The sequence below is a fragment of the Henckelia pumila genome, chromosome 4 (genome assembly GCF_033568475.1).
Source record: "Henckelia pumila isolate YLH828 chromosome 4, ASM3356847v2, whole genome shotgun sequence".
Taxonomy (NCBI): Eukaryota; Viridiplantae; Streptophyta; class Magnoliopsida; order Lamiales; family Gesneriaceae; genus Henckelia; species Henckelia pumila.
In genome coordinates, this window is record NC_133123.1 from 163736501 (window position 1) to 163763066 (window position 26566).

General features: G+C 34.1%; 3 protein-coding genes across 4 annotated transcripts; all 3 read left to right on the plus strand.

The window, feature by feature from the left end:
- The first annotated feature begins 1152 nt into the window (after positions 1-1152).
- Positions 1153-9950, plus strand: LOC140859891 (uncharacterized). Of its 2 annotated transcripts, XM_073262501.1 has the most exons (14): positions 1153-1430; positions 1584-1668; positions 2064-2103; positions 2181-2429; positions 2921-3020; positions 3132-3206; positions 4245-4343; positions 4527-4643; positions 4733-4848; positions 5041-5140; positions 5257-5615; positions 5786-7541; positions 8670-8807; positions 8879-9950. In XM_073262501.1, the coding sequence occupies exons 1-14, from the start codon at positions 1299-1301 to the stop codon at positions 9644-9646; spliced, it is 4134 nt and encodes a 1377-aa protein (XP_073118602.1). In that variant the 5' UTR covers positions 1153-1298; the 3' UTR covers positions 9647-9950. The 2 variants fall into 2 exon arrangements, with proteins under 2 accessions (XP_073118602.1, XP_073118604.1); XM_073262503.1 differs by lacking the exon at positions 1153-1430 and having other exon boundaries at positions 1585-1668; positions 2191-2429.
- A 4911-nt stretch (positions 9951-14861) lies between these two features.
- On the plus strand, positions 14862-15962 carry LOC140862269 (uncharacterized). The gene has a single exon (XM_073265274.1). It carries the CDS (start codon positions 14862-14864, stop codon positions 15960-15962), a length of 1101 nt encoding a protein of 366 aa, XP_073121375.1.
- A 27-nt stretch (positions 15963-15989) lies between these two features.
- On the plus strand, positions 15990-17294 carry LOC140862270 (uncharacterized). Its single transcript, XM_073265275.1, has one exon. The coding sequence runs from the start codon at positions 15990-15992 to the stop codon at positions 17292-17294; it is 1305 nt and encodes a 434-aa protein (XP_073121376.1).
- Positions 17295-26566: the final 9272 nt, after the last annotated feature.

The window sequence follows — 26566 nt, forward strand, 5'->3', positions numbered from 1 at the left end:
TTCTTTAACAATCGTGAGTGGATTTATGGATTTTTTGGGTATTATACAACCAATTTAGTGTACAGAAAGTTGTATTATTTATGGATCAAATGGATATTTTCATACTTATGTCTAGCAATTAAAGTGAAATTAATACAAAATTAAAGTGAAATAATACTTATGTGTTAGTTGGGAGTTACCCAAATTCGTCCAATGCAATTTACGAGACTAGTATGATTTACAGGTTATTATCTTAACCTGAAATTTATCCACCGTGTGAAGCTGCATGCGTGTTCCCACATTATATATATATATATATTAGTACTCATTATATGTATGTGTTGCGTGCTTGCATATAGCCAAATTTTTAACAAAAATAAAAAAAGAAAAATAAACAGTAAAATACAAAATACAAAAAGGACATTTCGTATATAAATATTCACAAAAAAATATAAAATTTTCGTATTAAAGAGTTATCAAATGAGTTTTAAATTAATTAATGGTAAATTTGATATTACGATGACAGACTATGACATTAAATATCTCATGTTTAATAATATATATATATATATATATATATATATATATGTATATATATATATGTATGTATTTACAAAACAATCTCTCTCAATTAATACTCGATAAAGTGATAAACTCTCTAAAATAATATTTTTTAACTAGAAGAAGTAATTAAAACGTGAATCTATCATTGTTTATTTGTTTGTTTGTTTTTTAAATTCAAATCTAATTGAAATGTGTTTCCAATTGAATTTCACCTCAAACTTGTTTCATTGCATCCAAAAGTTATGACATTCATTCTCGAACTGTAACGAAGACTTGCGAATAATTGTTTTATCTATGAATGTTTGTTTTCATATAACTAATTCCAAAGATACTATATTATGATCAATTTCATCATCAATGAGATTTTCAATTGTGTTAGTTGTAATTTATTCTAAATTTTGCACTTGTGAACACATCTATTTTTTACCTAGATATTATGGAAACTTTTTTTAAAAAATAAATAATATGGAAATTATTAGTGCTCTATATATTAATTAGATCGAAAATATACTCTTGAAAAGAATAAATTTTTATCGCATATAAATATAAATAATAATAATAATAAATAAATAAACCAAATTGACGAACAGTTAGTTGGGAGCTAATTTTCAAAGGAATTGGAGGCACCCGACCCGACCCGCAAACTCCGATCGAACGAGACGAGGACCGAGGGCGAGGAGTCGTCTTGACATTTTCTCCATTTCATACATTAGATTAGATTAGATCCATTGCTCAGTTTGCAGAATTAGCTTGAAATGCTGCGGTTGAGGGCCTTCCGGCCAACGAATGACAAGATCGTGAAGATTCAACTGCACCCCACGCACCCATGGCTCGTGACAGCCGACGCATCGGATCATGTATCCGTATGGAATTGGGAACACCGCCAGGTTCATTTCATCAGTTTCCTTCTTCCTCTTCTTATGTTTGTTTGTTTGTTTGAATTCATCTGGTGGGAAACAGTTGGTTTTCTTTAATTTACTGGAATTGTTTGGATCTTGCGATTGTTTTTTTGGAATTTCTGTAATATCGTGCGTTTTCAGGTGATATATGAGTTGAAAGCTGGTGGTGTAGATGAGAGGCGTTTGGTTGGTGCCAAGTTGGAGAAGCTCGCCGAGGGGGAAACAGGTAAATGAATATCTCTGTTGGTGGTGTTGACACAGTTTGCGAAGCACTTTTATCTTGTGGAATTGTTTGTAATCATCAAATGAGTGGGATGGACTCCGGTTGATCTGGATTAGGATTAATAGTCCAATTGTATCGAGAATTTGTATATTAGCTGGCACTGTTTAGGGGTATCTTATGATATTGCCATTCCTTTATGGAGGAGACGGTTTGGTCTATAGCAAGTATTCTGTCTGTTGAATGGTGTGCTAGTGGATTTTGTTACGAGAATGAAGTATTTTTTTTTAATGATGTGAGTTTTGTAAGAAAATGGATGTGTGGGAAAAACTAAATTTTAAAATGAGTTTATTGTGTGAACACTCCACTGATGTTTATTTTCCATTTGTTGTAAATGTTAGAGCTTAGAGGAAAACCCACTGAAGCTATACGAGGTGGAAGGTATTTGTCAGTGCCTAGATTTTAATACCGTTGTGACTTCTTTGGCCTGAGCCTGATATCATTGCACATGGTTCAAGTGTCAAACAGGTTAGCTTTTACGATGATGATGTTCGCTATTGGCAACATTGGCGTAATCGTTCTGCTGCTGCTGAAGCTCCATCAGCTGTCAATAATCTAACTTCAGCTTTCAATTCCCCTGCACCATCCACAAAAGGACGTCATTTTCTTGTCATATGCTGTGAGAACAAAGCTATTTTTCTAGATTTGGTGACAATGCGTGGCCGTGATGTGCCAAAGCAAGATTTAGATAACAGATCTCTTCTATGGTATGTGTTGAATCTTTATGTTTCTAAGATATTACCTGAAAATGAGATACTCTGTCATATTCTTATGTAAAGAGCAATCTTGAGCTTTTGAGTAAAAAGTTGACACGATCAAAATGCTTGATAATCTACGATGTTTGTTGTATAATAGGAGTTGGATTCCTAGAAATTTCCCGTCATGGAATACCAGAACACTTATAGACAGTGAAGGGTCTTCAAACATTGTTCAAGCATAGGTTGTGAATAAGTTTTATGTTGAGTTGCGGACCAAATTCCTTTATAGATTTTTGAACGATAAAAAAACTATTTGTAGTCTTCAAATTATTTTTTTGACATTATTTACAGTGTTAATATGTCACATTGCCAATTATGATAAGAAGCTGTTTTGTCTTTCAGTCACGGTTGTTTTCCTGGTCGTCACTGGATAAATGCAAATTAATTTACCTTTCAATGAAGGATAACTTTCTTGACCAGGTCTAATTATTGTTTTGCAGTATGGAATTTTTGTGTAGATCAACTGCTAGTGATGGTCCTCTTGTGGCATTTGGTGGGTCAGATGGAGTGATTAGAGTTCTTTCCATGCTGACGTGGAAGGTCTGAGTTATTTAATTTTGGGTCTATAAATTTACTTTTAAGTGATACCTGTATTCCAACTGACAATTGGTAAAGATCACTGGCATTAATGAGTTTGTGTTTTGGCCGTAGCTTGCTCGAAGATATACAGGAGGACACAAGGGTTCAATTTCTTGTTTGATGACTTTCATGGCTCCTGCTGGCGAGGTAGCTCCTGTTGTAGCAAAAAAAGGATGTAATTATTTATGCTATAAATTTTCTTATGTGCTGAATGACACTTCTACAATTGCATTTTGTGTGTTTCCTTTGGAAGTTAATTTTGGCCTATTAAGTCAGTATCGAATCGTGACCTTATTAGAATTCATGATGTAAAAGTGTGAGACATTGAATATTTTTTTCCCTGGCTCGCCTCACACCATTTTTGCTTTCGGAGTTTAGGCGAAGAGTTTCAGGGGTATGTAATATGTTTTTTGGAATAAAATGTATGTTTGATTTTGTTTTGAGGAAAAGACATTGTTAATTTATATGTCAAATCATGATAGAAATTGTTGTGCAACACTTTTTCAAAGTTATATGTTATATTTTGGGTTAAAATATTATAAAATGATGAATTATATTTGGGAAGTGGTGAAAAGTTGCTCAGCTGCAACGATTATGTTGGAGGTGTGAAAAAAATGGAAAATATGTTTCAATTGATTGACGGTGAGAATGAAAATGAGATGATAAGGGGAAAGGAAAGTGACAATGGAAACAAAATAAACAAGACAAAGGCAAAGGAAAGTGTCGTTGCTGGAATTTTTGGGATGAAGAATTATTTAGATGGACCTTTGGTGGCTTGGAGGTCTTCTATAATGTGTGTTTACATTTTCATGTCCACTTGACGGCATACTCTAGTTTGAATATGTATGGCATTTGGGGGCTATCATAGATAAATATAAAGGGAATTAAAAGAAAAATTTTATTGTATTCCCTGTCAACCTATGGGAAAAAATCCCCAAGTTTAAGTCGATGTATTTGGTTCTGTGTTTGGTACTATGTGAGCTATGCCTTGCACATGTGTCAATTGTCCTTTTTCTGTATCCTTATTCTTGGTTTTGTGGTTTGCCTGGTGAATTTGTATTATATTACTTATCAAATGTTTCCTAACAAAGTTAATTTGGTTATCAAAAGAAGACGTCGTGTCATAATGTTTAAGAATCCCCTGCCGGAGAATGAAATTCTTTTTTCCTTTTCTTACTTAAATAGGCCCTTTTGGTTTCTGGTGGTAGCGATGGCTTGCTTGTGCTCTGGAATGCGGACTATGGTCAAGATTCAAGGGAACTTGTTCCTAAGCTGAGCTTAAAAGTAATAACTTTCTCGATATTTAAGCTTTCTATTTATCTTTTCTTCCCAAAACTTACGACATATTTCTTTGAGCCTACAGCACAATCTAAAACATGGCAGCATCCATGTTGTTTAGCAAATGCTTTGTTTATATTTTTGTATGGTCAAATCTAAAGGACTTTGGTTTTCAAATGACATTTTAAGGCACATGACGGTGGCGTTGTTGCTGTTGAGCTCTCTCGTGTTTCTGGTGCTGCACCACAGCTCATAACCATTGGTGTGGACAAGACTTTGGCTATCTGGGACACAATGACATTTAAGGTTCTCAAGGAAATTCACCGTTTGCCGTATTATTTATTCATTATTAGTTTCCAATTTATTATCTTTTCACCTTCCTTTCCTCAATGTAGGAACTGCGACGAATAAAACCTGTTTCAAAATTAGCTTGTCATAGTGTAGCATCTTGGTGCCACCCTCGAGCTCCTAATCTTGATATATTGACATGTGTAAAAGATTCCCACATATGGTATGAATGTTCTCCACAGTTGCTTTGCAGTACAACTTTTTTTGTTGCTATTAAATTTCTTTAAAATGTGTTGGAATCACAAAGAGTATTTTGACAGAATATCGTAACTGTTGACAAGCCTTGATACTGTGCTTGAATCCATCTTCTCTTTATACCTGAGGGGTTTCTGATTTTTTTTGTGAATCTTTTCAGGGCCATTGAGCATCCCACTTATTCAGCTCTTACAAGGCCATTATGTGAACTTTCATCATTAGTCCCACCCCAGTTTCTTGCGTCCCACAAGAAGCTAAGGGTATGATTTTAGAATTGTTCTCTATTTGGTTGATATTAGTTAACTATTGGGTTGGTTTCCCTTTGATAATGAAATCATACCATGCTTATAGTTCATGTTTTAAAACTTCGTTGTAGGGGTATTCCATGGTTGCTCATCCTTTACAACCCCACCTTGTTGCAACTGGTACCAACATTGGTGTCCTTGTCTGTGAATTTGATCTCAAATCGCTCCCACCTGTTGCTCCATTGCCTACAACACCAGGAAGCCGAGAACACTCAGCTGTCTATGTCGTTGAAAGGGCATTGAAGCTACTGCAATTTCAGTTGTCAAATACTGCAAATCCAGCTCTAGGAAGCAATGGCTCCTTGAATGACGTGGGGAGAGTTAGAGGAGACACACCAGAGCAGCTCCATGTGAAGCAAATTAAAAAGCATATTAGTACCCCAGTTCCACATGATTCATACTCAGTCCTTTCTGTGAGCAGTTCTGGAAAGTAAGTGGCCTTGTCATTTCATTGCTTATGCCACCACCTAGCAATTTATCATGTGAGGATATTGCTGTGCCAACATTGTGAAAGGAGAGTCCAGTATAATCCTAACTATCATTATTCTTATTTTCTTGTCTACATAGAGGCTGTTCATTTTCGCCTTTTCACTTTTTCAGGTATGTGGCCATTGTGTGGCCTGATATTCCATATTTCTCAGTTTATAAGGTCAGTGACTGGTCGATTGTAGATTCTGGTAGTGCGAGGCTCTTGGCTTGGGATACTTGTAGAGACAGGTTTGCCCTGCTTGAGTCTGTATTACCTCCCAGAATGCCTATAATTCCAAAAGGCAGCTCATCAAGAAAAGCGAAGGAAGCTGCAGCCGCTGCTGCACAAGCTGCTGCTGCAGCAGCCTCCGCTGCTTCATCTGCCAGTGTTCAAGTAAGGATATTACTTGATGATGGTACATCAAACATATTGATGAGGTCGGTCGGCAGCCGCAGTGAACCGGTTTCTGGTTTACATGGGGGAGCGCTACTTGGTGTAGCCTATCGGACATCTCGTAGAATAAGCCCTGTAACTGCCACAGCTATTTCAACAATTCAGTCTATGCCTTTGTCAGGATTTAATAGCGGTTCCAATTCCTCTTTCAGCACCGTGGATGATGGGTATTCTTCTCAGAAATATTCTGCTGAAGTGGCTCCTCCGAACTTCCAATTGTACAGCTGGGAATCCTTTCAACCAGTAGGAGGTCTTCTTCCTCAACCAGAATGGACAGCATGGGACCAGACTGTTGAATATTGTGCTTTTGCTTATCTACAATATATTGTTATATCTTCCTTGCGTCCGCAGTTTAGATATTTGGGAGATGTGGCGATACCTCATGCTACTGGGGCTGTTTGGCACCGAAGGCAGTTGTTTGTTGCTACCCCAACCACCATTGAGTGTGTATTTGTTGATGCTGGTATCTCGCCTATTGATATAGAAACAAAAAAAAGGAAAGAAGAAATGCGTCTTAAAGAGCTTCAGTCAAGAGCAGTAGTAGAGCATGGAGAATTAGCATTGATAACCGTTGATAGTCAGCAATCAGCCATACAAGAGAGGATCACACTAAGACCCCCTATGTTACAGGTTGTCAGATTAGCATCATTTCAGCATGCTCCGTCGATACCTCCTTTTTTAACATTGCCTAAACAAACCAAAGTCGACAGTGAAGATTCGCCAATACCAAAAGAATTCGAAGAAAGGAGAGTTAATGAGGTTGCTGTTGGTGGTGGTGGGGTTGCTGTGGCTGTTACTAGATTTCCGTCGGAACAAAAGCGACCAATTGGGCCTCTTGTTGTTGTTGGAGTGAGAGATGGTGTTCTGTGGTTGATAGACAGGTACATGTGTGCTCATGCTATATCCCTCAGCCATCCTGGTATACGTTGTCGATGTCTTGCAGCCTATGGAGACGCTGTTAGTGCAGTAAAATGGGCAAGTAGGCTTGGTAGAGAGCATCATGATGATTTAGCTCAGTTTATGCTTGGGATGGGTTATGCCACTGAAGCACTTCACCTTCCTGGTATATCCAAAAGGTTGGAATTTGATCTGGCAATGCAGAGCAATGATTTGAAACGAGCCCTTCAGTGCCTTCTCACAATGAGCAATAGCAGGGATATAGGACAAGAGGCTCTGGGATTGGACTTAAACGACATAATGAATTTGTCATCAAAGAAGGAAAATGTTGTTGATGCCCTTCAAGGAGTGGTAAAATTTGCCAAGGAGTTTCTAGATCTCATTGATGCTGCTGATGCTACTGGACAAGCTGATATTGCACGGGAAGCTCTTAAGCGGGTAGCTGCTGCTGGTTCAGTGAAAGGAGCTCTGCAAGGTCATGAGCTGCGGGGGTTGGCTTTACGACTTGCAAATCATGGGGAGTTGACACGGCTCAGCGTATGTATTTTTATTCTAAGCACTATGGACCCCATTACTTGCTGCTAATTTTCTACGCAACTATGTTGAATTAACTATAGAAAAGGTATACTATCTCCTATTGTCATCAACTCACCTGAAAGGAGTGCTCGAATTAGCTGAGTATCTGGTAGATATATAGTATCCAGTTCCAACATTCAGCAGCTGCATCTTTGTTTTTCCTGTCAAATTCCAAGCGTCCTTCACTCATTTGCCATAAACATAAAATTAGTAGATCTACTCTGTCTCTGTAAAATATTTGTGTACTCTAAGCATTCTCGTCAATGTTTGTTGGAAAGTATTCACTGTATTATTTATGTATTTGTGTATCAGTGTACCCTCATTAGGTTTAGCCATAGTTCAATGGAGACTTGTTTAAAAGAAGATGGCAGGTGTTCTCTTTCACTGCCACCAGTTATTGAAAAAAGAGCTATTCGAAAGGCTTTGTTAACATTTTATTTCATTATTTGGAGTTTACTTTATTTTCAATTAGACGATAATCTGTTTACTGTTTATGGTTCTCTGTACCTTTAATTGCTGAAACTTTCCTTTCATATTGACTTGCCTTGGGCTTTGAAGTAGGATGAGCGAGCGACCAACTTGTCTATACATATTTTTTTACCCTTTTGGTTTAATTCTTCTTGCTTGATGCAGTCCTGAATAAATCCAGATGAAAATTTGACTATAGTGGGTTTGAACGAAGTTCCTAATGTTTGAGCTAAAAGGAGTGAAATGCCGTTGCAACTTAGGATTTGTAGGAGTCGTACTCAGTAATCACCTTTACCTGTCTGTCAGCACTAATCCTGATGTACAATCAAACCTGTATTGTCTAAATGCAGCATTATTTACCTCTATAGTAGGCTGAGAACATGAGCTCACATGTGACATTGTTAGAGGAAACAATGGGAAATTTTGTAAAATTAAGTGAGATGGGCTTTATTACGGAACAAAGCCTCAAGTGCAGCAACGCCAATTAATAATGAGAAGGTTCCATCGGTATGGCTTTTCTATATTTTACTCATTAGATGTTAAAAGATTGCAAACCTTCTTTGGGTTAAAACTATTTCTACATGTTTGTTTGATAACCATGTATATATTCATGTTTTGCAGAATTTGGTGAACAATTTAGTATCAGTTGGTTCAGGACGTGAAGCAGCGTTTGCTGCTGCTCTTTTGGGAGACAATGTACTCATGGAAAAAGCATGGCAGGATACAGGGATGCTTGCTGAGGCGGTGCTCCACGCACATGTATGTTTTGATTGCCTTAATTTTTTATGTTGATTTTTTTTTTTAAATCTGGATTTTGTCGTTTCTTTCAGGCTCATGGTCGACCTACGTTGAGGAGCTTGGTTCAGGCATGGAACAAGACATTGCAAAAAGAGATGGAGCACGCCCCATCCACTAAAATGGATGCTGCCGCAGCATTTTTAGCATCCCTGGAGGAAACCAAGCTCACGAGTCTGCAAGATGCAGCAAAAAAGCCTCCAATTGAAATCCTGCCTCCGGGGATGGCATCTTTATACGGCCCTAATCCAGGTCAGTCTGTTCTAAAGAACCCAAACCCTGCCATGAAGAGCACACAGCAGCAACCAGGCAAACAATTGCTACTGGAAGGAGCAACTGCTGCGCCCCAGAATACATCTGCTTCCACAGAGACGCCTGTTCCTCCCTCAACTGAATCAGGTACTTCTCAGAACTCTGTTCCGGAGGTTCACGGTACGACTGAAGCAGCTTCTGGTGCAACATCAGGGGCTACTGCTACAACAGAGGCAGGGGTTCCAGACACCACAGCCATGACAAAACCTACTGCTACGGATCTAGAATCGAGTCCTCCAGCACAATCGGAGCCAAATGCTTCTGCTACCCCGTTGACCGATCCCACTGTTTCTACAGAATTGAATGGCAAAACAGTACAAAGTCAAGAACAGACATCATCACCACCGCCTGTTTCAGAGGATAAAGTAATGGATGGAAGTTTCCCACCAGCTTCCAAGACTCCTCCACCAGCAGCAGAGTCTATACCCCAACAATCAAACAACCAAGGGGCCAGTGTCCGTCCTGAACTCCCAATGATAGACTTCACTTGAGAAACATGCTGGTTAACACTTGCGTATTTTTGTTTCAAGCCTCGAGGCTGCTTGCCATGTCTGCCCCTTGGACTTGGAAAGGAAGCGTAGCAAGTATGCGTTGGGAATAATTGGTGCAGAAACTGTTGGCATCCGCATCTGTCTTCTCATTCTGCCATTTTCGAGGGCCCTATACATGTAGTTAATTGATGCATGTTTTTGTATTGTTTGTGTGCTTGTATTTTTTTTAAAAATTATTTTTGAAAGAACTTTGTACTCATTTCCCGGCTAATTTTATTTTATTTTATTTATTATTTTTACCGGAGATAGACCTTGAAACAGAGTTCATATTACGAGTTTCCCACTATAAACTGTGCTCCTTGTTAAAAATATTTAGTGAATGAAAAAGATTTTTGCGTGTAGGCATTATGTTAGGATCGAAAATGTGTGTAGAGAGGGTGAATATATACTTTAAAATATTAAGAAACAACACGTGCAACAAACGTTTCTGTGAAATTTTATTTGAGTACATATTTGTAATTTATAATAGAATATAAATTAAATGTGAAAAAAGAGCAAAAATTAAACTTATTCGAAATGTACAGTTATATAAAATTCAAAATGTAACCACCATTTCTCTTCTTGAAAAGAGAGATAAGCAATAATTTGTACCATGTCTGTTACTATTTTAATCCAGTTTTTCACTTTTTTACATTTAAATACGACAAATTTATACTCAAGAAGAAAAAGAATACAAAAAGTATCTCTATTGGTCAATTTTTTGAGATTGATCTCTTATTCAATCCGATCCATGGAATAGTATTATTTTTTATGTAAGAAGTATTAATTTTCATTGTAGATATGAATTTGAGTCGGCTCTCTCACAGAAGACCTACTAAAAAAACATTATTATTTTTAATTACCTAAGTCCAATAGTAATATACTGTAATATGATATGCAGAAAAAGTTCAAAATCGATACTGAGTTCATAGTTTACTTTAAAATATAAACTCCAAATACTAATTGGACAAAGTACATTGACTTGTATATTACACAATCAATTTATAAAATGAAATTGTCGGACAAAAAAGTAAAAAATTAAAAAAATTGATAAAAAATCTCATTGTATACAATATTTTTTTGTTCTTGTTTCATCGATTTCTTTTATTATATCTTGTTTGATCAATACCTTCGTAATAGTAATTTAAGTATTGCCTCTTGAAAATACAATGTACTACTGATTAATATATGAAAGTATAGATTGGGGTAATTACTACACTATAACGTAAAAATATGTATGAACATGTTCGAGCTATTTATTTTGAATTCTTGTTTCAAAATATTTGACCTGTGAGCTTGAGTCAACTCTCTCTTTGAAATTCAACTACATACACCTAAGTCACAACATCTCCAAATATCGATTTATGAATTATTTGTTTTTCAGATCTTGCAATTTCGCTCGGCAAAACTCTAGAAAGGGTTGATCCCGAAGGACACCCCATTCCACATGAGTCAGAGGCTCAGGGGCATACGTATAGCATTAAGCCCAGCAAGCCCTCCACCTTAAAATTTTAGTAGAGGTATAATTAGGTCCAATTAATAACGAGCCCAGCAAAATTTTTTAGTTGAAAAAATTAGATTGGGCTTGAAGAGAACAAAAGAATATGAGATTGCTGAAAGAAAACAAAATTTTATTCATAAAAAATGTTATTCATTAAAAAACCTAAACGCCCAGTGCTCCCAGCCTCTCACGAATCAATTTTTAATTCTCTTATTTTCACCAAATCTCCATAGCCTCAGGTACAAATTTAATTTTCTGCATATTTAATTTCTTGCAATCTTTCTACTAATTTCTCTTTCTTGCTCGTATAATAAACTCAAAAACTTGTTTTCCCCATAGTTTCTTCATCCGTGAGTTTGGGTCTTTGGGACTTTGGGTATTCAAAAATTTTGGATACTAAATGTGTTTCATAATCAAGGATGCTGGATTAATTCTTTCTTGTTTTCATTAATTTTTTGTTAACTTTGAAAATTTACTTAAAAGATACAGATTTTTTTAGGCTAAGAATAATCACGAAGATTCTGAAATTTAATGTAGAAGTTTGGATAATTATTTACAATTGAATATGTTATTCAATTTTAGGTCTTCGAATTTTTGAAACATCTCAATTGTGATAGTCAAAATGTTTGAAGTCTGGAAATTTGAGTTTTGCTTGGGTATTCGAAAAACTTGCTGGAATATTCATTAGGAGTTTTAGACTTAGTGTAAGGCCCGAAAATATTAAATTATTAGTTATGAAATTTGAGAATTAAATTCCATATTAAGGGCTAATATTGATTTGAGAAGTTATGGAAATGATAGATTTAATTTCCGAGCCGAAAATATTTAATTTGAGAATTTACGAATTTTGAGAATTAAATTCCGAGAATTCTTAAATTAAAAGAATAAATATTCGATTTGAATATTTATGGGATTTAAGATTAAATTCCATGTTTCGGGAATTAACGAAGATTAATTTTGAAGATACAACCCGATCAGGGACTGATTTGAAAATATCGAAGTTTCAAGGGCTAAAGTGCAAACGGTTTGGATTATTTAATTAATCCGAATTTAATTTATTTTAATCCGAGTATATTTAATTTGGGAATATTTAGAGTTTCGATTTTAATTTTAATATTCTTAAATTATTTTGGATTGAAATTGAATTAAAAAGAAGGCCGATGACTGAATTGCAATTACTGAAGACTTGAGGGACTAAATTGCAATTTATGCAATACATATCTGATTTTAATCAGATTATCAACATGTCAACGTGTATGCTTCAGATTTTATTCAGAATTTAGAGTGCAGAAGCCGAAGCCTTTTTCTTTCCTTTGTTTTTCGATTTTCAAACGTCGATAACTTTTGTTTCGCTCGTCCGATTTCAATTCCGAAAGATGTTCTGGAATCATTGCGACGAGGGCTTCGATTTGATGTAAGTATTTTGTTATCTCGGCATGTTTTGAAGAACGAAATATGGCAGAGATCAGATTATGAAACTATGTTGTGTTTTTGAGTTCGTATGCCGTTCGATATCGCAGTCGGATTGGAAATGAATTAAGAAACGCACTTGTCATGGTTTCAGCATGTTTTTGACTTGTTAACATGTGATTATAGCTGCTGATATGTGAAGTATGAATGATATGAAGTGATTAGAAGTTGATAAGAAGTTTATAATGAATTCGATACCGAGTCGGTTCTCGATTTTCTATCGCTACGCCGCCGGTTGATGTTTTGACTTCGTTTTGATAGCCTATAACTGAGTTGAGATAGTTGTTTAGATGTTATGAATGTTATGACATTTGTATTTCTCGATTTTAGTTGAGTTTCGAAGGCTAATGATTCACGACTCCGAGTTGTATCAAATAAGGAGTTGAAGTTTGAAATGATGTTGATTGAATCTATATTGATGATTTTGATTCAATTCTGAAATGATTGAATAGAATGAGGTTTGATATACATGTTTTGATGATATGTTTCAGAGTTTAATAGGAGACTATTGACTCAAGAACCTCAACTTGAAATCGAAGAAGAAGTGATCAAGATGGAAGCGAATGTGAGTGAAGATGATTGATGTTTGAATGATCAGATTCTTTTAGGCGTTGTTGTTGTATTTCCTATTCAGATGTGGAACATCGTCAACTCGAGAATGAAAGGTATAATGACGACATCGCGAGTCAGGGACTTTGAAACTCAAGAACGACTATTCTTGAGTTATCCCGAACAAATCACATACTTGTTTAAGTATTTGTTCTTAAGGTAGAACTTATGTATTGTCGATCCATCACAGGTAGTGGATCTTTATTGCTTTTGATATGATTGTATATTGAATTGATTCTATGCCAAGGTTGCGGTTAACCTTATTTTCTAGCCTGAAATGGCTACGATAGATGGATATCCATGTCAAGATCGGTTACGAATCTTGATGGCAATGAAGTGATAAGAATCAATTCTTGAGATAAGCGCGCTATATAAATTGAAGTCTTGATTTGAAATTTGAGTCGATATATGCGTTATTTTTACTCTATTCTTGAGTTGATATGTTTAGAGTTGATATGACTTCATTTAACGCGTTTATATATCGATTATACTGAGAATGATTTCTCACCGGAGTTTATCCGGCCGTTGCTTTGTTTTGTATGTGTGCATTGCAATAGATGGGACAGGAGCTGGTCTGAGATGACATTGACAGATTGGGAGCGAGACTTAGCAAGTGTGGACTCGGGTTTTAAGCAGAAGAATGGTAGTTAGATAGCATCAAACTTGATATGAACTTATAGACTTGAAGCTCACATTTGAGTCTTTGTGTAGCTTGCTCAAATAATGTCTATTATGTTATTCGAATTGATGTATTCAACGCATGTTTTGATGCCAAAGACTTCATATATGAATATATGCATGTTCTCAGATGTTATATCATGTATAAACTTGAATTTATTTGAAGGATCTTGCCAATGTTCCAAGGTTTGACAGCAAACAGATTCTGCAGAAATTTTGAAACAAGAGGCACGCTCGATCCTGGGAATTTGTAGGATCGAGCGCGGCCATCAATTTGTAAAAACAGAGACTTGAAACCTTGAGCTCGCTTGATCGCAGGTAATTGTAGGATCGAGCGCAGCCTGTGATATTGCAAACCCGAGAGCTTAATGTTTTGAGCTCGCTCGATCGGGCGAGTTCACCCGATCGAGCGAGGTGATGTTTTTGTTAAAAAAAAAAAAAATTAGCTCTTGGTTTATTTATACTTTAATTATTTGGTTAATTGTTTCATTAATCATTAGTTGCCCTAAGACGAGATTAGAAACCCGAGGTCCCCACACTCAGTATTCTAAAATTTGTCAATTAATTTATATAATTAATTTTATGTTTGTATAATTCATTCTGTGCTTTAACTTTTGGATAGTTTTTTTTAAAATTTTCTTTTTTGCTTTAGCCTTTGTCAATGTTGTAGTTTAGTGGGTTTCGTGAGTTTGGATATTTTAAATCTAAAATATTTAATGTAATAAGATTTTTAATGTTAGTTATTCTAATTTAGACAATAAGTAATTTTTATTTAGCATTCTTTAGTTTGATTCCAATTTATTTGAACAGAGAAAGATAAAAAATGTGATATGCAACCGTAGCTATTTTCAATTATTTTCTTTTCTTTTGTTGATTGTTATTTTTTATGTTTATAATGATAGGAAAAGTGAAAGAGATATGTCGAAAAGGAAGATCAACAATTATTTTTCTCGAAAAGACAATGATCAATCAACAAATAATCAAAGTGTTTCAAACGATCCTTCTCCTTCAAGTCCAAATGTACCACTGGAAACAAAAAGAATGAATCTTGTTCATGAAGTGGTAGATACAATAGAAAGCAACTATCCGTATTACGAGCGAGATCCTGGAAAACGACCCGTGATTTGGCAATATCCATGTGACAAACAAGATGAGATTCGGAGAGAATATGTTGGTATTGGACCATATCAACCTATTTATAATTATCCTCTTGTTGATTTTAAGCAACAAAGACGCAGTTTCCAGTTTTCTTGGTTTATAAAATTTCCGTGGCTTGAGTTTTCTGAAGCAAAGGAAAGTGCATTTTGTTTTCCATGCTATTTATTTGATACCCCTTCTTTACAACAAAAGAAATTTACAGTTGAAGGATTCAAGAATTGGAAAAGAGTGAATTGCAAAAATTGTCCATTGAAAAGGCATGAAGGAGAAATTAATTCACATCATAGTGATTCTATGCAAAAATGGGAGAGTTTGAAAAATGTTTCTCAGCATATTGACAGGAAAATAGTTAAAGAGTCAGAAAAAGTGGTTAAGCAAAATCGATTGCTTTTAAAGACTTCCATAAGAGCTGTGTGGTGGCTAGCATTGCAAGGTTGTGCATTTAGAGGACACGATGAGTCATCCAGTTCTCACAATCGAGGTAATTTTCTAGAACTAGTCAATTTTCAAGCTGAGTTATGTAAAGAAATTGGTGATATTGTTTTGTCTAAAGCGGCTAAAAATGCCAAGTATATAGCACCGTCAATTCAACAAGAGATACTAAAAATTAATGCGAATCTTGTACGAAGTAAAATTCGTGATGAAATTGAGGATGCTAAGTTTTGTATTCTTGTTGATGAGGCAACTGATGAATCCCATAAAACACAAATGACTCTTGTTTTAAGATATGTAGATGTTGATGGGGTTGTTAGAGAGCGCTTTATGGAAGTTGTTGCTGTTGATGACACAAATTCTATAACTTTGAAAACACAAATTTGCAACATACTATCACACCATAAGCTTTTGGTGGAAAACATGTGAGGTCAAGGGTATGATGGTGCTAGTAACATGAGGGAAGAATGGAATGGGCTACAAGCTTTGTTTCTCAGAGATTGTCCATATGCCTATTATGTTCATTGTTTTGCTCATCGACTCCAACTTGCCTTAGTTGCAGCAGCTAAAGAGGTATCAGATGTATGCCTATTTTTTTCTAAGTTAACTTCCATTGTCAATTTTGTTACTGTTTCTTCGAAGAGGCACTGTCAGTTACAATCAATTAGAGAAGATGAAATTGTTGATTTGATATTATTAGGAGAACTTGGGACTGTTAGTGGGTTTAATCAAGTTTGTGCTTTACAACGTCCTGGATCTACTCGTTGGAGTTCACATTACACCTCTGTTGGCAGAGTTATTGAATTGTTTCATTCAATTTGTACACTTCTTAAAGATCTTATGGAAAATGGATCAAACTCTAGTATACGTGCAGAGTCTAAAGGTTTATTTATTGGAATGATGACATTTGAATTTGTTTTCATGTTACTGTTGATGCATAGAATCTTGAAAGTATCAGATATGTTGTGTCAAGCATTGCAACGAAAAGATCAAGATATTTTGAACGCAATGAAGCTAGTCACAACTACAAAATTACTCTTTCAAAAGATGCGAAATGATGAATGGTTGGATTTTATATGGAGTGTAAATGATTTTTGTGGTGTTCATGATATTGAAGTACCTGATTTCTCTGATCCATACCTCCAAGGTACTAAACGTTCTTGTCAGCAGAAAAATCATTTCACATTGGAGGAGTATTATCATTTTCATGTATTCAATGTTGTGGTTGACAAACAATTGATGGAGTTGAACAACAGATTTACTGAGAAATCAATGGAGCTACTCACTTTGTGTGATGCCTTGAATCCTAGTGATGGATTCAAATCATTTTCTGATAGTGCTATTTGTTCTTTGGCTAAGAAGTTTTATCCGTGTGATTTTTCTGGAGATGACATGGAACATCTGAGAAGTCAGTTAAATCATTACAAGCTTGATGTTTTTGAAGATCTGCGATTTAAAAATATTGATTCTCTTCCTAAATTATGTCGATTGCTAACCGAAACAAAGAAGTCAAAGATTTATTTCATGATTGATAGGTTGATCCATTTAGTCCTAACTCTTCCGGTTTCTACTGCAACCACAGAGAGAGCATTTTCAGGGATGAAACTTCTCAAGACCCAACTTCGCAACAAAATGGAGCAAGAATATCTTAACAATGCTATGATTTTGTATATTGAGAGAGAGATTGCTCGTAATATTGATTTGGAATATATAATTGATAGGTTTGATCTTTTGAAAAATCGCAGACTGCGATTGAAGTAGTATGTATAATTTGGTTGATGTAACTTGCGAATATTATTTTTTTATGATTGTTTTGCTTATGTTATTTTAAAATGAAAGTTTCGGATTTTTCAATTTTTTGGTTTTTTTATAACTTATACGTTAAGCCCCCCCAGAAAAAAAATCCTGGATACGCCCCTGCAGAGACTCATTGGCTCATGCGGAGGTTAAATCGAGGGATGTGCACGAGCGGCAGAGACCTGAATGAGTGAGCAATATGGTCAACCCCCAGAGCATACCCCACAATATTTAAGCAGAGAATATGCTCCACACGAGGATCGAACCCGCAACGCTAAGGAATCTCTTTCCACGTCACCTCAGGCCTTACCAACTCGCCTATGTCCTGTGGGCCGCTTGGCAAAACTCTAGCTGTTAAATTAGGTCGATCTTGAGGCAATTCTCCATCTTTCAAATTGTCCTTTATATCTTTTTATACCAGATTACAAATGTAGTGACCCTACCCAGATCACCTATTGCTTAAGCATGCAAACAAGATAACTTAATCAAATGAAATATAACGATTAACAGCGGAACTAAAAACCATGTTTAAAAACCAAATCGGTGGAATACAACCGGTGACTAAAAACCGAAGGTAATAAAACTGTTATACAAACAAATCGAAGGTACTGAATCAAATCCCTAGAACTAATCTTTCAACCCTGCCTTGACCCACCGGTGTCTTCCAATCTGAGACCTGCTGTAGCGAACCATTTCTAAATCGCCTACTAAAAAATTTTTACGCATGTTGTCACGCCCCGAGCCCAGGCTCGTGCCTGCGCGATTGCAAAATAAGCCCCTATACAACTACTTCGTATTCTTTATCGCTTTATGAAATGATTAACCCAAGTTGCTATAGAAGCCCATTGTAAACCATTATAAAATCATTTTAAATCCTTGATTTTTCCCATGTTAGACAGGGGTATCACAATCACCCATATTTTAGAACGCGACGTCCTCATCGCGTCTTGACCTCTCGATCCACCAACACCGAGAATCTAGAGGAGGATCTTATAGGTTCAAGAGGTGGCTCCCGTCATGTAGCACTTTTCCCCGCAGGTCCAAGAGGAGGCTCCCACGCATGTAGGACTTTGTCCCGCATAGCACTTATTTCCCAGAATTCTTGATGGTGACCGTCTCTGATACCATTTTGTCACGCCCCGAGCCCAGCCCCCCGCCTGCGCAACTACACAATAGGCCCCTATATCAACTACTTCGTATTCGTCCTCTCTTTACGAAAATAATTAACCCAAGTTGCTATAGAAGTCCTTTGTAGCCCATTATAAACTCATGATTTTAAATCCTTGATTTTTCCCATGTTGGACAGGGGTATCACAATCACCCATCTTTCAGAACGTGATGTCCTCGTTGAGGCTTGACCTCTCGATCCACCAGCACCGAGAATCTAGAGGTGGCACTTAGAGGTTCAAGAGGTGGATCCCATGCACGTAGCACTTTGTCCCGCATAGCACTTATTTCCCAGGATTCCTACTGGTGAACGTCTCTGATATCATTTTGTCATGCCCCGAGCCTAGGCCCCCTGCCTGCGCAACTGCACAATAGGCCCCTATAGCAACTAATTTATATCCGTCCTTGCTTTACGAAAATGATTAACCCAAATTGCTATAGAAGTCCATTGTAGCCCATGATAAACTCATTTTAAATCCTTGATTTTTTCCATGTTGGACAGGGGTATCACACATGCAATTTAAATATATACGGAATATTAAAATCTAATATATTGTGATAATATGATAAATAAAAACTAATGCGTGTCAGGAGTTTTTGACTCCTTACTCTGCCATTGAAAAATGAAAAATAAATATTATTAAAGAAATATTTTTTTTTATTTTTAAAATTTTAATTTTTTTTAAAAGATAAACCCTCCCCTAAACCTGAATATGACATTGTTTTTATTTTTTTAAGAAAAATAAAGAGTACATGATGAAAGAGATATCACCTGAAATTTATTGAAGATGAGAAACAAACACAAACCATTTCGTGACATGTTAAATCAATGATCTAGTTTCCTTTTCTTACTGGTTGGTTGAGACCAATTGATATTTGCTATAGCCGAATCAGGTTGATGAACAAAAGCTTGGAGATCATCAATTAATTGGTCGTCATTCGAAGCAGAGATGAACATCCTTCGTGAATTTTTTGAAATGATATTTTGTTCCACAGCAACATCAAGAAAAGTCAACAAACCATCATAATAGTTATTGATATTCAACAAGCCAACAGATTTATTATGAATATTAAGTTGTGCCCAAGAAACAACATGAAAAATTTCTTCTAAAGTACCAAAACCACCTGGTAAGGCAATAAAAGCATCAGAATTATCTATAATTTTAGTTATTCTCTCGTACATTGATGAAACTTTTAAATCTTTCACAACCGTAACACCTGTAATATTTTCTTCAGCTAAAGATGTAGGAATAATACCCAAAACCTGACTACCTCCAAGATGAGCTGCTGTTGAAATAGATCCCATTAACCCAATATTGCCTCCTCCGTATACCAAGTGAATTTTTCTCTCTGCTAACTTTTTTCCAAGATTAATTGCTGCGTCAACAAATATTTCACTCTTTCCAGTATTAGAACCACAAAATACACAAATATTTTTCAATTTTGGTGAAGCAGATCCTGCCATGTTTTTTAATATAGAGATAGTTGAGTGATTTTATAAGGAAAACAAGGAATACGACAGAAATAAAAATACAGGTGTGAACATAATAACGAAAACAATAAAAATAATAATATATAATAATGACATGCATGCGTATATACAGTAATTGTGGCTCACAGTGTTCCTTCAATATTTATGAGTCGAGGGTTGTCTTACCATCCAATTTTCATATAAATTGGCAAATAGGGTCTTTTTTAGTCAGATTCCCAAGACCATTACCATGACGCTCTGCTTGAAATAGTTTCCATAAACAGAGAAGTTGATCTTGCACATCTCCACTACAATGCGTCTCAAGAGTCAATGAGATATCATCTAATGACTCTTTACTCAGCCCATTCTTAATAAAATCAATTTTATCTTCTCTATTTGTGGAAACATATCCCAAAGATCTGCATCGTCTATCACAAGTTCATCTAGCACATTTATGACAAACATCTAACCTCTTGGCCCTACTTTTCTTCGCATAAGTGCTTTTTCCTAGTCCAGACATATTCGAACAAATAAGAATTTTGGAACTTCACCACCCAATCGAACTTTGGCTTCAATTATAAGACGAATATCCTCCGAAATTGCTTTTTGCATAAGCATTCTCAATCTTTCACATCTGCCTTCATAAATCATTCTCAGAACTTTTTTAGAAACAGATGGAAAATATTTACCATATTCTTTGATAGCTTCATCCATTTTGAAAATAAAGAAATTATTTTTTTTTTCAATTATTTTGGGAAATTGAAAGAAAATCGACTAAAAGAAGTCACGGAGTACCGTTATCCGCCACTTAATCGGAAAGTGAACTCAATTCTGCAAAAATAAAATGAAAATATAATTAACAATTAATTTGGATCATATAAAGGCATAAACTCATCATTAGGAATTTCATTTTCTAAAAATGGTTTAAGTCTTTGTCCATTAACTTTAAACACATTATTATTTTTAGGATTTTCAACATCAACAGCACCATGAGGATAAACATTTTTTTTACAACATATGGACCTGTCCATCGTGATCTAAGTTTTCCTGGAAACAAATGCAAGCTAGAATTATAAAGTAAATCTTTTTGTCCAATTTCAAACGATTTTCTCATAATATTTTTATCATGAAAGGCTTTTGTTTTATCTTTATAAATCTTTGCATTTTCATATGCATCATTTCTTAATTCTTCTAGTTCATTTGGTTGCAATTTTCTTAATTTAGACGCATCATCTAAATTAGTATTAAATGTTTTAATAGCCCAATAAGCTTTATGTTCAATTTCAACAGGTAGATGACAATGCTTACCAAAAACTAACCTATATGGTTACATCCCTAATGATATTTTAAATGCAGTTCTATATGCCCATAATGCATCACTTAATCTTAAAGACCAATCTTTTCGATTTGGACTGACTGTTTTTTCCAAAATTTGTTTTATTTCTTTATTTGCAAGTTCAACCTGACCATTCGTTTGAGGGTGATATACCATATTTTCTTAACAACGAAGAAAATGATTTATTTATAAAATGACTTCCCCCATCACTGATTATAGATCTAGGTATTCCAAATCGACTAAAAATATTTTCTTTCAAAAATTTTATCACAACTTTATGATAATTAGTTCTACATGCAATTGCTTCAATCCATTTTGAAACATAATCGACAGCCACTAAAATATAAATAAATCCAATAGATAATGGGAATGGACCCATAACATCTATTTCCCAACTGCCAAATATTTCAATAATAATGATTGGATTTAAAGGCATCATGTTTCGTTTTGAAATTAAACCAATTTTCTGATACTTTTCACAAGATTTGAAAAATGAATGCGTATATTTGAATAAAGAATGCCAATAAAATCCACATTGAAAGATTTTTGCAGCTGTTTTTTTTGACGAAAAATGACCTCCACATGCCTCAGAATGACAAAATTTAATGACACTACTTACCTCATTGTCGGGTATGCACCGTCGAAAAATTTGATCAGGACAATACTTAAACAAATAAGGATCATCCCAATAAAATTTTTTGACCTCTTTCAAGAATTTATTTTTATCTTGTGAACTCCAATGAGAAGGCATTTTATTTGTCACAAGAAAATTTACAATATTAGCAAACCAATGCATAGTAGTAGCATAGAATAGTTGATCATCCGGAAAATTTTTATTTATTTGTATTTCATTTTGAGATGATTCACAAATTATTTTTGATAAATGATCGGATACTACATTTTCTTCTTCAAGTTGATTGTTTTCTTCAAATAGTTTTGATTCAAAAAATTTTTTCGAATCAAAATTTTCCACTAAACAAACATCAGATTGTTGATTTAAGTTTTCTTGTTGACATTCTTCCACGATAGTTTCTATTGAATTATCATCTTCATTTTCATTGATACTTGGTTGTTTACTTAGATTGAACACATTAAGTTCTAAAGTCATATTTCCAAAAGACAATTTCATTATTCCATTTCGATAATTAATTAAATCATTTGAAGTTTATAGAAATGGACGTCCCAATATTAGTGAAATTTCATTATGCACTTCTATTGGTTGTGTATCCAAGACAATAAAATCCACAGGATATATGAATTTATCGACTTGAACTAATACATCTTCTAAGATACCTCTAGGTATTTTGATTGACCTATCGGTTAGTAAAAGAGTAATAGATGTGGGTTTTAAATCTCCCAACTTAAACTTTTCATAAACTGAATAAGGAAGTAAATTCACACTTGCTCCCAAATCTAACAAAGCTTTATATTTCCAATAATACATGAAATTATTGGACAACTAGGATCTTTATATTTCAAAGCATAATTATTTTGAATAATAGAACTTACTTGTTCAGTTAAGAATGCTTTTTTTCTTTATATGCAATTGTCTTTTCACAGTACATAAATATTTTAAAAACTTTGCATAAGAAGGTACATGTTTAATATCATGTAATAATGGAATATTTATTTTTAATTGTTTAAAAACTTCATAAATATCAGAATCATTTTTTGTTTTTTATTGTTTACTAATGCATGAGAAAAAGGAACATGTTTATTTGACTCATATATTACTTCAGATAATTTATCAACTTTCTTATTATTAGGACTCAAAGCATCATCTTTCTCAAAAGTATCAAGATTTTCATCCTTACTCTTTGAGTTTGACTGATCTTTTTTTTCATCACTATATGTATCATTAACTATTTTACCACTTCTAAGAGTAATAACAGATTTTACTTGATCAAATTTTTCTTGATTTTGATTTTTAGGATTAGGTTGTGGTAGAGATGGAAATTTTCTTTTTTAATGAATATTAAGTGCAGATGCAAATTTTGCAAGAGTTTCTTTCAAATCTTTCATAGATTGAATGTTTTGAATATTGATAGACTCTTGCTTTTGAATATATGCATGAATTTCATCTTCAAAATGTTTTCTTGGAGGTGGGATATAAGGAACATAATCTTGATGATTTTGGTTATTTTGAAAAGGTTGTTGTGAAGGTTGTGCATTATTATCGTTCCTCCAACTAAAATTAGGATGATTTCTCCAACAAGGATTATATGTTTGTGAAAAAGGATCTAATGTTGGCTTTTTAAAATTGTTAACATAATTGGCTTGTTCATGGAGACATTCTTTAAATGAAGGCAAAGTTGGACAATTTTTTATAAGATGATCATGTGTATCACATATATGACAAACAATTTCTTGAACACTTTTTAATTGATCACTCTTTTTCATTTCTAATGACTCAATTTTTCTTGCTAAAGATGCAAGTTTGGCTTGAATATCTACATCATCTTTAAGATGATAAATACCAGCCCCATTTGTTGAATTATTGGTTTTACTTGGTGGTTCAATTGAGCCTACATTATCCCAATTTTGAGCATTTTCTACTAATGACTCCAAATATTCCATAGCTTTATTTGGGTTTTTATCTTCAAAAGTTACATTACACATGAATTCTATCATTTGCCTATCTTTAGGTATTAAACCTTCATAAAAGTGAGAAACTATCCTCCATATTTCAAAACCATGATGTGGACATGTATTAAGTAACTCTTTATATCTATCCCAACATTGATAAAATGTTTCCCCTTGTTTTTGAGAAAAAAGTTGTAATTTTTTTTTTAAAAGAGTTTGTTCTATGGGATGGAAAAAACTTTTTTAGAAATTGTTGTTGCATTTCTTCCCATGATCTTATTTAACTTGATCTCAAATTTTGCAACCATGTTTTAGCTTTATCTTTTAAAGAAAAAGGAAAAAGCTTTAATCAAACAATATCCATGCTACAATTTTGAACATTATAAGTGTTGCAAACCTCCTCAAATTCTCTTAAATGCAAATATGGATTTTCAGAATATAGGCCATGAAAATTTGGTAAAAATTGAAATTAGATGCATCAGGAGGAAAAACTAAACAAGATGGTGTACTAGTTCTTATTGGATTCATATGGTGCCTAAGTGTTCTTGGTTGTTCATGTTCTTGATTATTATTATTATTATTATCATCTTGATTATTAGAATTATCCCCCATGTTTAAAATATTTTCAGATACTCAAACAAGTCTACCACTTTGTTTAGGACTTCAAACAATCATACAATTAAAAATAACATACTATTTACATAAGTAACATAAATAACAAAAATTAAACTTAATTTATACCTTCCCGGCAACGGCGCCAAACACTTGCTACAACTTAAATTGTAATTCACCCAAGTGTAGGTTTTCTGCAAGTAATATACTCGTGAGTACGAGACCGATCCACGAAGAGGATGCTGTAAATTTAATTTTAGCAATGATATATTATAGATGAAAATATTATTATAAAACTTCAAATACACAAATTATAAAATTGTCAAGGCTTCAAAGGTTCATTGTTGGTTTATTTAAGATTGCTTAACAAAAATAAATAAAAGAAACTAAAATAAGAATAAACATAAAATAAAAATGAAATATTTAAACAAATATATCATATAATATAGTTCCCACTATATTAATATCAGATTAACCGATATTTAATACATGGTATCCATAATATATATATAGATGCATAAATATAAACATAAAAGAACAATTAAATATTTAAACAAATATATCATATAATATAGTTCTCACTATATTAATATCAGATTAACCGATAATTAATATATGGTATCCATAATATATATAAGTGCATAAATATAAATTGACATAAAATTAAATGTTAGATTAAATCACCATATTTCATTTAGAACAACCGGCAGAGCCACGCTATCGTCTAAATAAAATATATAACTTTTGTTTTATGTTAGATGCAATAAAGTAAATGTTAGTTGCGAGAAATTAAATGTTAGATGCGATAAAGTAAATGTTAGTTGCGAAAAAGTAAATGTTAGATGCGAGAAAGTAAATGTTAGTTGCGGAAAAGTAAATATTAGATGCGAGAAAGTAAATGTTAGATGCGAGAAAAGTAAATGTTAGATCAAATCACAATATATTATTTAGAACAACCAGCAGAGCCACACTATTGTCTAAATAATATATATGACTTTATTATAAATTGATACATATATTTATAGTATATAATTATTTTAATATTTATTGTATCATATTAGACAACAAATCAAGGTAGCCACATTTAAGGTACCAAGTATTTGATGTAAATAGATAACAATAAATCATCCAAATTATACCTACAAATAAAGATCAATTAGTAAAACAAAATAAAAATAGAAAAGGAAAGGAAAGAATATAAAAAATATAAACAATCTTACTTGACCAACAATGAAACCTTTTCACCTTGACATATAAGGATTTAGCTTGACATGAAATAAGACTCAAGAGTAAGGATAAAAAAAATTTCATACTTAAACTTGGAGAAATATGCACACTCAAACTCTTATTCTTACACACACAATATTTATTTTACAAGCAAGGAATTTCTCTACACTTTTGCACACTACAAAGATTATACACCACATCTATTTATAGGCCAAATGAGAGCAAGAGTCCAAAGACTCATTAAATGTGGAATAGTAAAGTTGGTGGGTTCTTGTCTCCTTGAATGTTAATACATGACCCAACTTTAATTGGCATGTTTGATGCCTTAGACTTCCGATTTGGATTTTTCACAAAACATATAACACGTAGCCCTTTGTCTGTAGATGTGTTTTGACATATAATTCACCCCTTTTGGATAAAAGGTGAAATACTTATGATATGTTTACTCCAAGCTGATCATAGTAAAAGTAAATCGGACTCCATTTTGATGTTTGATTATTTTGATCATCTTAATGAGGTTTTTGAAATTTCTTGTCTTCTACAAAGTTGAAGATGTCTTTTGTGATTCTACAGAATTTGAGATTACTCCAATATGACCTTTGTAGCTTGAGTAATTTTATTTTTACCAAACTGCGCAAATCATAAAATACAACATTTTTAGTAAAATATTTAAATATAAACACATAACACTAAAATAATACAACTTCATAATTTTAATGAAACATTAATTTTAAAACACAACTTTTAACATATAAATAATTACGAATTTTAAGTTTCATCAGTTTCCAAGAAATAAAAAATTGTACGTGAGCGACTACGCTCAATACGATAAGCACGAGT

Bases quoted from the DNA above. Each gene is read 5' to 3' on its own strand.
- LOC140859891 (XM_073262501.1), top strand. From the start codon at position 1,299: ATGCTGCGGTTGAGGGCCTTCCGGCCAACGAATGACAAGATCGTGAAG. The intron at 2,104-2,180 runs GTATTTGTCAGT...ACATGGTTCAAG, and splicing joins GAAGCTATACGAGGTGGAAG to TGTCAAACAGGTTAGCTTTT. The intron at 3,021-3,131 runs GTCTGAGTTATT...TTTTGGCCGTAG, and splicing joins TTTCCATGCTGACGTGGAAG to CTTGCTCGAAGATATACAGG.
- LOC140862269 (XM_073265274.1), top strand. From the start codon at position 14,862: ATGTCGAAAAGGAAGATCAACAATTATTTTTCTCGAAAAGACAATGAT.
- LOC140862270 (XM_073265275.1), top strand. From the start codon at position 15,990: ATGAGGGAAGAATGGAATGGGCTACAAGCTTTGTTTCTCAGAGATTGT.